The 12525-nt window shown below is 37.9% G+C and overlaps 1 protein-coding gene across 9 annotated transcripts in view; it reads left to right on the top strand.

Annotated features, from left to right (window-relative positions):
- The window catches only part of NSD3 (nuclear receptor binding SET domain protein 3), a 112950-nt gene that overhangs the window by 54474 nt on the left and 45951 nt on the right, over positions 1–12525 (top strand). For 8 of the 9 annotated variants that reach the window (XM_054656650.2, XM_054656651.2, XM_001170799.7 and 5 more), the window contains 4 exons: positions 1411–1537; positions 7098–7198; positions 9332–9377; positions 12236–12366. In XM_054656650.2, coding sequence (XP_054512625.1) covers positions 1411–1537; positions 7098–7198; positions 9332–9377; positions 12236–12366 — 405 coding nt within the window. Of the gene's footprint in view, positions 1–1410; positions 1538–7097; positions 7199–9331; positions 9378–10236; positions 11480–12235; positions 12367–12525 lie in introns of those variants that run through there. The other variant, XM_003311674.5, reaches the window with a different exon arrangement.

The following is a 12525-nucleotide window of genomic DNA, read 5'->3' as shown; positions in this document are numbered from 1 at the left end:
TTCAAGATAAAACTGATCTTTTCAAAATGAAGGCTCTAAAAATATATGCATGTATATATTTATATTTATTTTTTTCCTTTTTAAGAGATGAGGTCTCACTCTGTGGCCCAGGCTGGAGTGCAGTGGTCAATAATAGCTCACTGCAGCCCCAAGGGATCTTCTGCCTTGGCCTTCCAAAGCACTGAGATTACAGTCATGAGCCACTGTGCCAGACCTTTTAAAAATTTTTTGTAGAGACAGGGTCTCACTATGGTGCCCAGGCTGGTCTTGAACTCCTGGCCTCTAGCTGTTCTCCTGCCTCAGTCTCCCAAAGTGTTGAGATTACAGGCAGGAGCCACGGTGCCTGGCCAAAAAAATACATATATGTTTATAAATCACTTCTTTACTTCTATTCCATTGCATTAAAAATACCTAAAAGGAGACCTAAGTTAATTATACCTGCCTTCTTTCTGCTTCGGATTACTTATTGGGTCACATTTTGGTCACCATGAGTGACATATTTCTGTATCTAGGGATATTCTTGTCTCTTAAGACATATTGGCATTTTTTTCTGTGTAATAGAGCACTTTACCAAATGCAAATGACTAGAGTTCTCTTACTGTGATATGTATAAAGACCAGAAAATATTTTGTTTTTATAGAAAATTGAGTGATACAGGTATATTTTTTAGTGACATTTATCACCTAGACTTAGACAAATACTCTACCTCACGTGATCTTATTGTGCATTTTAAAATGTATCTTGGAATTAGCTGGGCATGGTAGCACATGCCTGTAGTCCCAGCTACTCGGGAGGCTGAGGCAGGAGAATTACTTGAACCTGGGAGGCAGAGGTTGCAGTGAGCCAAGATCACACCACTGCACTGCAGCCCGGGTGACAGAGCCAGATTCCATCTTAAAAAAAAATTTTTTTTGGCCGGGTGCGGTGGCTAACCCCTGTAATCCCAGCACCTTGGGAGGCCAAGGTGAGCAGATCACCTGAGGTCAAGAGTTCGAGACCAGCCTGGCCAACATGGTGAAACCTCATCTCTACTAAAAATACAAAAAAAAAATTAGCAGGGCGTGGTGGCACACATCTGTATTCCCAGGTACTTGGGGAGGCTGAGGCAGGAGAATCACTTGAACCCAGGTGGTGGAGGTTGCAATGAGCCAAGATCACACCATGCACTCCAGCCTGGGCGACAGAGGGAGACTTCTTCTCAAAAAAAAAAAAATTGTTTTTAATTTTTAAAAAAAGTATCTTGATCACTTAATCAAATTTCTGATAAAGGCTAAGATAACTTAATTGCAATCAAAGACCATATAAAATTTAAGCAAATTATGATCATTTTAAGCCATCTTTATAAGCCCATGATGCCACTTGCCTGGTAATCACCTGTTTTGTTGTTTTTTCTTTTGCCTTATTTTAAAGGGAATTGGTAACAAAACAGAAATAAGTGTCAGGGGGCAAGACAGGCTTATAATTTCTACACCAAACCAGAGAAATGAAAAGCCAACGCAGAGTGTATCATCTCCTGAAGCAACATCTGGTTCTACAGGTTGGTATGAATGAAGAGTATATATAGGTCCATTTTGAGAAATCCTTGTTCTGTTCTGCTATAATGTGGTAGCTGTGTTTCTAAGAAACTCTTAGTTATCAAAAGTAAATTATATTTAAAAATCAAAATATAAAAGCAGTTACTTTAATAGGAAAGTGGGTTAGGGGCTAGAGAACTTTATTCATAGCAAGTTATTTTTTGTACAAGAATTAAAATAATAGGGTTCTATAATTAAAAGTGTATAGCTATAAAAATCTATATGTATCTGAGTAAATACACCATCGATTATCTCTCTTTGCATAATGACAGCTTTACTTTTCCCACTCTATTAGCACACACATACCATTTCCTCCTTTACCCCTGTTGGAAACAAATGGCTGATGCCAAAGCTCTTGTCATTATTCCTAGTTGTGCTAGATACTAGTAGCTGAGGGGCCTAGAGCCTAATTGTCCTAATGTAACCTGTTTTCTGATTAGCAGACACCATGAATTGAAAATCAAGCCATGTTATTCTTGCTTAAAGGAGAAGTGACTGTATTCAGTAAGATTGTGCCTTTGGAATGTTTAACTTTTTTTTTTTTTGAGACAGTCTCACTCTGCCACTCAGGCTGGAGTGCAGTGGCTCAATGTCGGTTCGCTGCAACCTCCACCTCCCAGGTTCAAGCGATTCTCCTGCCTCAGCCTCCTGAGTAGCTGGGCTTACAGGGGCATGCCAACACACCCAGCTACTTTTTGTATTTTTAGTAGAGACAAAGTTTCACCATGTTGGCCAGGCTAGTCTCCAACTCCTGACCTTGTGATCTGCCTGCCTCGGCCTCCCAAAGTGCTGGGATTACAGGCATGAGCCACCACGTCTGGCCTTTTTTTTTTGAGACAGGGTCTCACTCTGTCATGCAGAGTGGAGTACAATGGTACGATCATGGCTCACTGCAGCCTCGACCTCCCAGGCTCAGGTGATCCTCTCACCTCAGCCTCCTAGGTAGCTGGGACCACAGGCATGCACCATGATACCTGGCTAAGTTTTTGTATTTTTTGCCATGTTGCCCAGGCTGGTCTCGAACCCCTGGATTCAAGCGATCTACCTGCCTCGGCCTCCCAGTGTGCTGGGATTATAGGCGTGAGCCATTGCACCCAGCCAACATAATTTTTTTGAGACTAACTTACTAAGGATTTTAGAGTTTCAATTGAATGTCTGGTGGGTTTGGTTTATGTAACAGTATTATATTAGTAGTATTTCTGTAATACTGCTTGCTTCATATAGCCATCAAGAAAAGAGTTAAGTATTAACTAGCGTGTTCATTTGGAATCTTAGTTTAGGAGAAAGGAGTTTGTTTCATTTTGTTCTTTAAAAATTTGTTTTGAATCTAAGAAGCGACTATAGTAGAAAAAAAAGTTAAACTATTTTCTGAACATACTTATAGACCCATATATGGGTTTCTTTGTTTTCCCACACTGACCAGCTGGGTGTCCTATGATTCAATTTGATTCTCACACTGTCTCCCTGGTGTTAGAGTCCAATCCCTCAGGTTAAGCGCTCAACCCTATGAGACTGCCCCCACTTCAGATGTCAGTTGCAAGTCTGGGCTTCAGAGCTTCTGACTGACCAGCTATAAATTGGAGGTTCTCATGACCCCCTCCTTGGGTTTAGTCATTTGCTAGAGCAGCTCACAGAACTCAGACAAGCCCTTTCTTTACATTTACTGGTTCATGATAAAGCATATGGCAAAAGATACAGATGAACAGCCAGATGGAAGAGATGCACAGGGCAAGGTATATGGAAAGGGCTGTAAAGCTTCCATGCCCTCTCTGGCCATGCCACCCTACAGGCACCTTCGTGTGTTCAGCAACCTGGAATTTCTCCAAACCCTGTAGCTCAGGGATTTTTATGGAGGCTTTATCATGTAGGCATGATCAATTATTAACTCAGTCTTCAGCCCCACTCCCCTTCTCGGAGGATGGGGGGGTGGAGCTTAAAGCATCTAATCATAGCTTGGTTTTTCTAGTGACTAGCCCCCAACTAGGAACCCACCAAGAGTTGCCTCTTTAGAGCAAAAAACACTTATATTATGCAGGAAATTCCAAGTAGGAGCTCTGTGCCAGGAACCAGGGGCAGAGATCAAATATATGTTTCTTATCATATCACAATATCACAGTGACCAAGTAATTTTCTGGATGGATCAAAGTCTTAAGACCTGAAGTGGTAATCTTGAATCAGTAGTAACTCAGGCAAACCTGTGACTGAGTGGCATAAAGTGTAAATATTTTTGTAAGGGAAATTTAAATAAGATTCTAATTATTATAATAGCAAAGTAAAAAAAATCACTGTTCACAAAAGTACTTGGGCTAGCTTTCTTAAAAAGAAAATAATGGGAGCTGCAGGACAGGGAGAGGTAATGCCAGTGGAGATGCGGCACATGTTGGATGGGGCATTTTAAACAGCCTTTTTCAATATGGAATTGGGAAGGAAAGTTGAGTTAAAGAAAGGAGGGAGTGAATAGCAAAGTCCAGTACTACATTTGCAACTTGTATCATTTCAAAATACTTTATAAAAAGATGAACTTACAATGTCAAAGGAATGAGTAGATGGACTTAGAAGATTTCACATTAGCCGTAATTGAGAATGTTCCCTTCTTTGAATATTAAAAGAATCTTTTGGCCTCCACTTTCCAAATTAGGTATGTCAGTTTTGTTATCTCTTTACACTAAATGATTAGTAATTTGTCTGAATTTAAATGGGATACCTAGGAGGATCTTTATTTGAAATCAGCAGTTTCCTAAGGAGAAAGTAAATTCTTCCTATATTAGACTGATCTTAACTCAAATATTATGCTTTTATTTTGGATGGAGCTTGTTTTTCTTCCTCCTCTGAAAGTTACTGAATTTTTTTTATTTATTTTTTGTTGTTGAGACAGGGTCTTGCACCCAAGTTGAAGTGCAGTGGTGTGATCTTAGTTCACTGTAACCTTAAACTCCTGGACTCCAGAGATCCTCCTACCTCAGCCTCCTGGAGTAGCTGAGACTACCCAGTGCCTGCCACCATGCTTGGCTAATTTATTTTATTTTTATTTTTTGTAGAGATGAGGGTCTCACCTTGTTCCCCAGGCTGGTCTCGAACTCCTGGGCTCAAACGATCCTCCTGTCTTGCCCTCTTGAAGTGTTGGGATTACAGGCATGAGTCGCTGTGCCCAGCCTGAACATTTTCTTTTTATATAGTATTTGCATTGTAAGATTTAATTTCTGCTATGAATATTTCCTTTTTTTCTTAAGTGGAAGGTTATACTTCTTTATATCTGGAAAAAGGCAGTGTTGTTTGTTGCTTAAGCAGGAACGTAGAATTTAGGTTGTAAATTAAGATTGAAAACTTAATTTAGGGCCGGGTATGGTGGCTCACACCTGTAATCCCAGCAGTTTGGGAGGCCGAGGCAGGCGGATCACAAGGTCAGGAGTTTGAGACCAGCCTGGCCAACATGGTGAAACCCTGTCTCTACAAAGGTACAAAAAAAAAAATTAGCTGGGCATGGTGGCGCACGCCTGTAATCCCAGCTACTCAGGAGGCTGAGGCAGGAGAATTGCTTGAACCCTGGAGGCGGAGGTTGCAGTGAGCCAAGATCGCGCCATTGCACTCCAGCCTGGGTGACAGGGAGAGACTCCGTCTCAAAAAAGAAAAGAAAAGAAAAGAAAAGAAAAAAAACTTAATTTAGGGACTGGTGCTCTAAAGCTTTGAGCTTGTTTGAAGTTTGGTTAACAGCTGTGGTTGATAAGCATACCTTGTCTTTTTAAGTGACCATTTTGCTTTTTGTGAAAATAACTTCAGTAGTTGAAAAGTCAAAATAGAAACTTGTTCACCCTTCAGAAACCAATTGCATCATCTCAGCTGATGTTAACTGCTTAAGGAAATTATTGAGCCTTTTCTTAGTAAATTTCAAGGATATATAAAATGTTTGGCACTGTCACATTTTTGTCGTTTGAAGAACTGTACTTGTATTCACACTAGATTTCAAAGTTATTTTCCAAGCCCAGAAATGCTCACCTCCTCTTTCTTAGAACATGAACATAATACTCTTCAATGGTTTTAAATGTATATGTTCTTTGGGTAACTTTCAGAATAATTTTAAGAAATCATGTTGCTTTATCCTCTATAAGACAGTAAATCAAATCTCATCTGCTCTTCATGGTGTGATTATATTACCCTCAACACAAGTAAATATTTTTTTGTTCATTTTTAAGCAATTCCATTTTCATTTTTGCCCTTCCTAGTAGTAGTTGAATATTGACACTTTAATACTAAAGTATGGATCTCGGATCCTCAGGTTGGTCTGGGAGGGTAGCATATCTGCTGTCTTAGTAAACATTTTCGTCAGTGTAAGGAGAAGAGTGAGAGTAAAGAAAGGAGCCAATACCTTTACTTGTGATTACTATAAATCGATTAACCACAGCTCCAAAACAATATATTGTTATCAAACTACCCGCTCCTTCCCAAAAACAAAACAAAGTAGTGGGATCCTTCATTTTGGCTTTGAACTAAAGAGAGGGAAGTCATTTATACATAGCCAAGAGCAATGAAACCAGAAAATATAAAGGTTATATGAAAGGCTTTATAGATAGAGCTTCTATCTGATTTTATAGGTCTTAGTGGCTTCTTCCTATGGCAAGCCAGAGGTGATTATGATTTAGGAAGGAATATGTAGGTGGTCCAGGCACTGAAAACATGGAGAACAGCTGCACTGCAGGTATCATTCCTCCTCAGGCTCACAGAATGAAATCATTCCTGACAATGTTCTTTCAAGTTGTGTTCTTCAATTTCAGTTTTATCCTTTCCAAAAATGGGGTCCATGTGAGTTTTCTTCAATTCGCTTTTAAAGAATTGTACTCTTTAAAAATCTTAATAGTTTGTTTTACCATTTAACATGAAAAAGCTTGATAATTTGTTTCAACTAGTTTTCCACGACTAATTATTTCCAGAGTATAACAGATCCCTTGATAGTCAAATTAATGATTAGGTTTTGGTCACATTTTTTGCCTTCCCTGCTTTTCCTGCTTTTGTTATTAATAACAACAGCAAAACTTATATAAGTGCAACAAGCACTGTTAACCATTTTATGTATAGAATTAATTAAACTCATTTGTTAAAATGCAGAATGTGTGGCACTGATTGAATTTTGAACCAATAATTTCTAACATCAGGTGGATAATAAAGTTATTTTTATGCATCCTTCAGTCCCTTCATTCCCTAATTATATTTACCTAAGGATGTTTATGTGCCTTTAAAACTAATGTGTCTGCTGTTTTAGTTTGACTTTTCAATTTTTAAAAAACCAATCCCCCTTTATTTGTATAATTTAGGACCCTTTGTGAATCCCAGTCTCAGCTTATCAGCCTTTACAATTTGATCTGTTAAATAATTTATATGCTCCTGAATGTTTAGCATTTTTTAATGATTTTAATTAAAATTCCAAAAGTAATGGGTAAGAAAAGCAAGGAATTTGGTCATATCTTAATTACATAGATGTCAAGGTATCCTTAAGTGAGTTTTTGTTTGTGTGTTTAAATCATTCCTTAGGCTCAGTAGAAAAGAAGCAACAGAGAAGATCAATTAGAACTCGTTCTGAATCAGAGAAATCCACTGAGGTTGTGCCAAAGAAGAAGATCAAAAAGGAGCAGGTTGGCTTCCTACATGTAGAGAGTTAAAACATTGTATTTGTAAATGTTGTGGCTTACATTGCTGTCTTAAAAGAAAGAGAAACTTTCCCCCACACTGAGTTTCCTTTCTGGACTATCTTAACGCTTCTGTCCTGGTGGGTTCCAGTGCTCAGTTTTAATACAGCCATCCCTGTGATTCTGCTTCAAGCATTTTCACAGAAAACAGGTTTCAGGAGATGGGAAGCCAGTGGTGCAAGACTTAAAAAATCCTTCACATTTATTTAGAAGTTTCTGTTATCAGCAGAATGATTTCATGTTTTTATGATTTTTATTTGGAACCATCATTGAGTTCCTTTTTTTTTTTTTAAGTTTGATTTTTGGTTTAAGCTGCTGGTATGTATTGTTTTTTATTTTTTAAACAAATCAATTTAATTTATATTCTTATATTTAAGAAGCAGATATTCATAGATGATCTGTTTTTTCTGTTAATATCGCAGATTTTTTGGAATGTTATTTTCCCAGTGGAATATTCGCCTGATATCAGGTTGTCAGATAAATAATATTTAGGTAAAAAAAGGTGTGTGGGGGGGTTGCATTTTGACTGAAGTGTATTAAACCAGTGTAATCAATGTAGTAAGATACATTTAAATCAACTTTTCAAATAAAATTTTAGAAGCCATTCTTCTTTAAATTAAACTCACAATCAGATTTTTTCTTAATTTTTTTTGTGAAAGAATATCCATTCTTACAGCCTAAACACCTGCTAGTAAACAAAACAAATTCTGAATAGAATTAGTTCCAATAAGTTTTATATTTTTTAAACCATTTAATATGGAAGAATGTGAGCTTTTCTATTTAAAATATTTCCTTCATGATTTTAAACTTCCAAATTTAAAAGCTAACTTTGTGGGTGCTCTGTGGTATCACCAAGCAAGTGGAACAGTTTTTCCAGAATATTTAACTAAAATTTAAATAGTATACTAATTTGTCATTCATTTATCATATTAACTTTCATATTTCATACTTAGGAAATTATATTCCAAAAAATCTTTCTAAGCTCTTGAAAATCTATAGTTATTCATTACCAAAATGAAGTTGTGATTTTGCCAGCTGGTTCCCAAAATCAGTCTGTGACCAGTCAGTTTTAAACTAATAAGCAGAATGAGTACAAAAAGTGGGACAAATTGTTAATGCCACTGTGTTATAGTTAGTAGTAGAACAATACCAGTGCTTGTTTAGAAGATTTTATATTTGTATTACTAATTGTATCTTATAAAAGCGTTTCTGTTGTATGTTTTTTTACCTGTTGTAAAAAAAATAAAAAATTTTTTAAAAAGCTTAGAACAATCCTTAAATATTTACAAAATGTGTTTCAACATTCATATTTCACCACATCTTAAAGAAACATGAAATTCAATTTATAGCTTAAACAGGAACTCCTCCAAACAGCCTCCTTTCTCTAATTCCAATGGTTCAATCCTCAAATTACCACGTGTTTTACATATACATTGGCAGAATAACTTCTGATCTCGCTCTCCTAATGTAGGATCAAGACACTGTTCATAAGACACTCAAGAAAGTGCTTTTGCAATATCACAAACTTATTTTCTTAAGTTTGTACTAGCAGCAAAAGTATTGAGCTTCCAGCTGTATGGAGCCCTGTAGCACTCTCTACAGAGAGGGTCCTGATTCCCAGCAACTTAGCTGTGAGTGCAGGCGCGGAAGGGTCTTAAAGTGGCGTGAGTTACATTAACCTGAGTATCATAGTAAGTAAAAATTTATCCTAACGTCTTTGGGGCGGGAGGGGTTTTTAGCAACACTGGGGCCGGTTGCAGAAACAACCCCTCTCCTGCCTTCCAGACACTGAGGAAAGTATTCTTGTTCTCTTCATATACCAAGGGAATGGTGGGAAAAGTCTTTGCTAGAGAGCATGTGGCTGTGTGTTGTCACTTGATATTCAGCACAGGCAGCTAGGATTTAAACCCTCCCTGATCTTGAGACAGAGAACTTTACCCAAAAGATGGGACTGAGTTCAGATTTCAGATACATTAATCACTCATCATTGCTTAGATTGATGAAAGTATCTTTTCCCTCTGTTAATAATTAAAAGGGAAAAAAATTCTTTGTTAATGCTGTATTTTTCTGTCCAAACAGGTTGAAACAGTTCCTCAGGCTACAGTGAAGACTGGATTACAGAAAGGTGAGTTAATATTATAATGTTGCTTTGCATTTCCTTGATTAAAACCAATTTTTAAGAATTATTTGTACTTCATGTATTTTTGTCTGTCTCTGTAAATCATTGTTGTTGCTCTTCAGTGTGAAATTGCAGTATTCCCCAGTGTTCGTGTGTGTGTGTGACTTTTAGAGTTGATCTTATTCTGTACCTCCACGTGAAAAGTCTTACTTGTTTTGGTAAATTGGAGAACACCACGTAGACTTGATACTGTTTCCAACTTTTCTCCATAAGATTCTGGGGTTTCACTGGCTTATAAACTAGGGATGTGACGAATCCACTTTTTTTGGTATTCGACTGAATACCGAATAGTAGCTATTCATGTTTGTCAAACATGGACTATGACAAATCAGACAAGACAAGCTGATTGAAAAAATCTTGCCACATTTATTTTTACAGTGCTGTAAAATCTTTTTGTAAATTAAAATGATTCATAGCATTTATGGCCACTATTAGATGACCTTATGCGAATCTATTTGAGATATGCACAAAGTTTAAGAAAGCTTAAACTTATATCTGTATTTTCTGTGTGCAATTTGACTACAGTACAAACTCCATAGCATGATTCGTGCGTTTTTGGTGAGATCAAACTGTATTTAATACCTGTAGTTTACTCTGGGCAAATTGCATTATTTAAAAATAAAATAAAACAACAGCCTCTCTGCATTCTCGGGGAGAAGTCTGCAGCGATGGTCTCCGTGGAGATCCTCAGCAGAACTGAACAGCCTCTCGGAGGGAACACTGCTTGGCGGAGCTCCAAGAAAAGACATCGCGATCGCTGCGAGATTAGGAGGCCTGATTGCGTTGTGTTTCCACCATTCCACAGGGTCGGCGGACCGGGGAGTGCAGGGCTCTGTCAGATTCAGTGACAGCTCCGTCTCCGCAGCGATTGAGGAAACTGTGGACTGAGATTCCTGTACAATTTCATCCCAGAAACTCCAGACTTGTAGTCTCCATGCAAGATTTCTTTGTCGGCGGCTTGATAAACAGTTTCTTTGTTTTCGATTTTGATTTCGCCAATCATCATTATTGGCATTTTCCTGCCTGGTTTCTTCTTCAAGACTCTGAACAATTGCTTTAACAGTCAAATGATTTTTTTTTTTCGGTTTGAGCTGTATGGGTACAGCTTAAATCATGGGTCCAGCCTAAAAACCACCATTTAACTTACACTGATCAGTTTCAACATGGACTGTTTTTGGTTTTTTGTTTTTAAATAAAGCATCATTAATGCACATCTGCAGGGGTTTGCCAAACAGCCCAAACTGTATACATTACAATCATTAAAAGTTCTTATTTTTTTTAATATTAGTGCCGTTATCATGGAGAACAGCATGACAGCTGTCTTTGGCAGTCTGTCATTTTTCTAGCATTTTCAGAAACTCATCGGAAATGGCGGTACCTGTGTTTCCCTTCGAAAGCCTCTCAGTACAGCACTCCTGTTCCTCTGTTAAAACTCCTTGTTAATCCAGTGATCTTTTAGGCCAAGGAAATATTTTGTGATGGTGTTCTGGGTCCATACACCAGCAATGAAGGAGATAGATTTGTGTACTTGTGTTTTTTAATCAGCATTAACATGGGCAGGCACCCTCATTTATAGATGTCAGGAAACATTCAGTGAAAAACTTGTAGAATGGGATGTGATAACGAGGTTCCAGTAATCTGAGCAGTCTAACGAGGCCCACCTCCTCCACCACAGAACGTGGCTATGTTCCAAGTGCTACTCTCACTCAGCCTGTTGCGGATCTTCATGGCCTCAGGAGACTTGTTTCTCCATGGGCTCTTCTGGACTGCACACTTCCACCATAGCTTGCTGGGCTGATCTAGATGTCTGTTTGTTGTATGGAAATTTTGGGGGAAAAAATCCAAAACACAAACTGTGGGTTGAAATATTAACCGTCTCCTTGGTTCCTTGGTATTCACCGTGCCTGATCTGCACATTTCATCGTGGCTGTTTCTGTATAGCCTATACTGCATTAGCCCAAGAGATTGTTGCTTTGTAACTTTTTGCACTATTGTTTTGGCTGGATTTGTATTACACACAGTTTTAAAAAAAAAAAAATTCCACACTATTCTCTGCCTTTTTTTTTCCTATTTATTTCTTCCCGCACAAATTCCACATAGAGGCCTTCCCATCCAGCTCTACGTGATTTGGCTGCACTTGAACACTGATTGTCCATTTACAACCCTCAGCAATGTGCCTTCTAAATGGCATGACATATGTAGATGTGCTGCAGCGCTTGTTAATGGTCACAATAAATGCCACTTCACCAAGGAAGTCTCAGATGAACAATTATGAACATCCAAATTTTATTGGGGGGCAATAATCAACTGAATTGCAAAATTTGGGGGAAAATGGCACTATCCGTGTACGAATCGAATACAAATCAAAGATTTGTCACATCCCTAATAAAAACAAGATGGAGATGTCTCTGCAACCATATTTGTAAGCTACACAGTGTGTTGGGTTTTATGTCTTCCCCCTCCAAATTGAATGGTTCTTTGAATTGCTCCAAATCCATCAGCTATCCTGCAATTTTCATAGAATTGATTTTTAGGTTGGAACGTGGGCTCTGTTGACTGAAAATAGCTTTAGAGAGGAGAACTGAATTAAATGTTTTGATAGAGCGGTTGTAAATTAAATCAGTCACTACCAGGAAGGTCAGAAGTTCTGAAGTTTTGACTCATTATTTCAGTGTTACAAAGAGAGCTATGCTTTTTCCACACTAAAGATGAGTTTGAGAAAAGAAAATATTCTCCCACACACAAAAAAATTAAAACAAACCTTAAGTACTATTTTAGGATTAATTTCAGTGTGTTGTATTAAGGTGCCAGCGAGATTTCAGATTCCTGTAAACCTCTAAAGAAAAGGAGTCGCGCCTCAACTGATGTAGAAATGACTAGTTCAGCATACAGAGACACATCTGACTCCGATTCTAGAGGACTGAGTGACCTGCAGGTAAATATGTGCAAGGGTCTGGACAAAGTGTTCTTTCTTGAACATAATGCTTTTGCCTTATTTATTTGGGGAAATCAGGACATTTTAAAAATACTCATAGAAAAAAATCACTTTGTTTATTTTGAGCGTCTTAATTCTTTTGCTCTCATGTTATATAAC

This window comes from Pan troglodytes, chromosome 7 (assembly GCF_028858775.2).
Source record: "Pan troglodytes isolate AG18354 chromosome 7, NHGRI_mPanTro3-v2.0_pri, whole genome shotgun sequence".
NCBI lineage: Eukaryota > Metazoa > Chordata > Mammalia > Primates > Hominidae > Pan > Pan troglodytes.
Note: the sequence above shows the minus strand (reverse complement) of the source record. Positions and strands in the feature narration are given on the sequence as shown.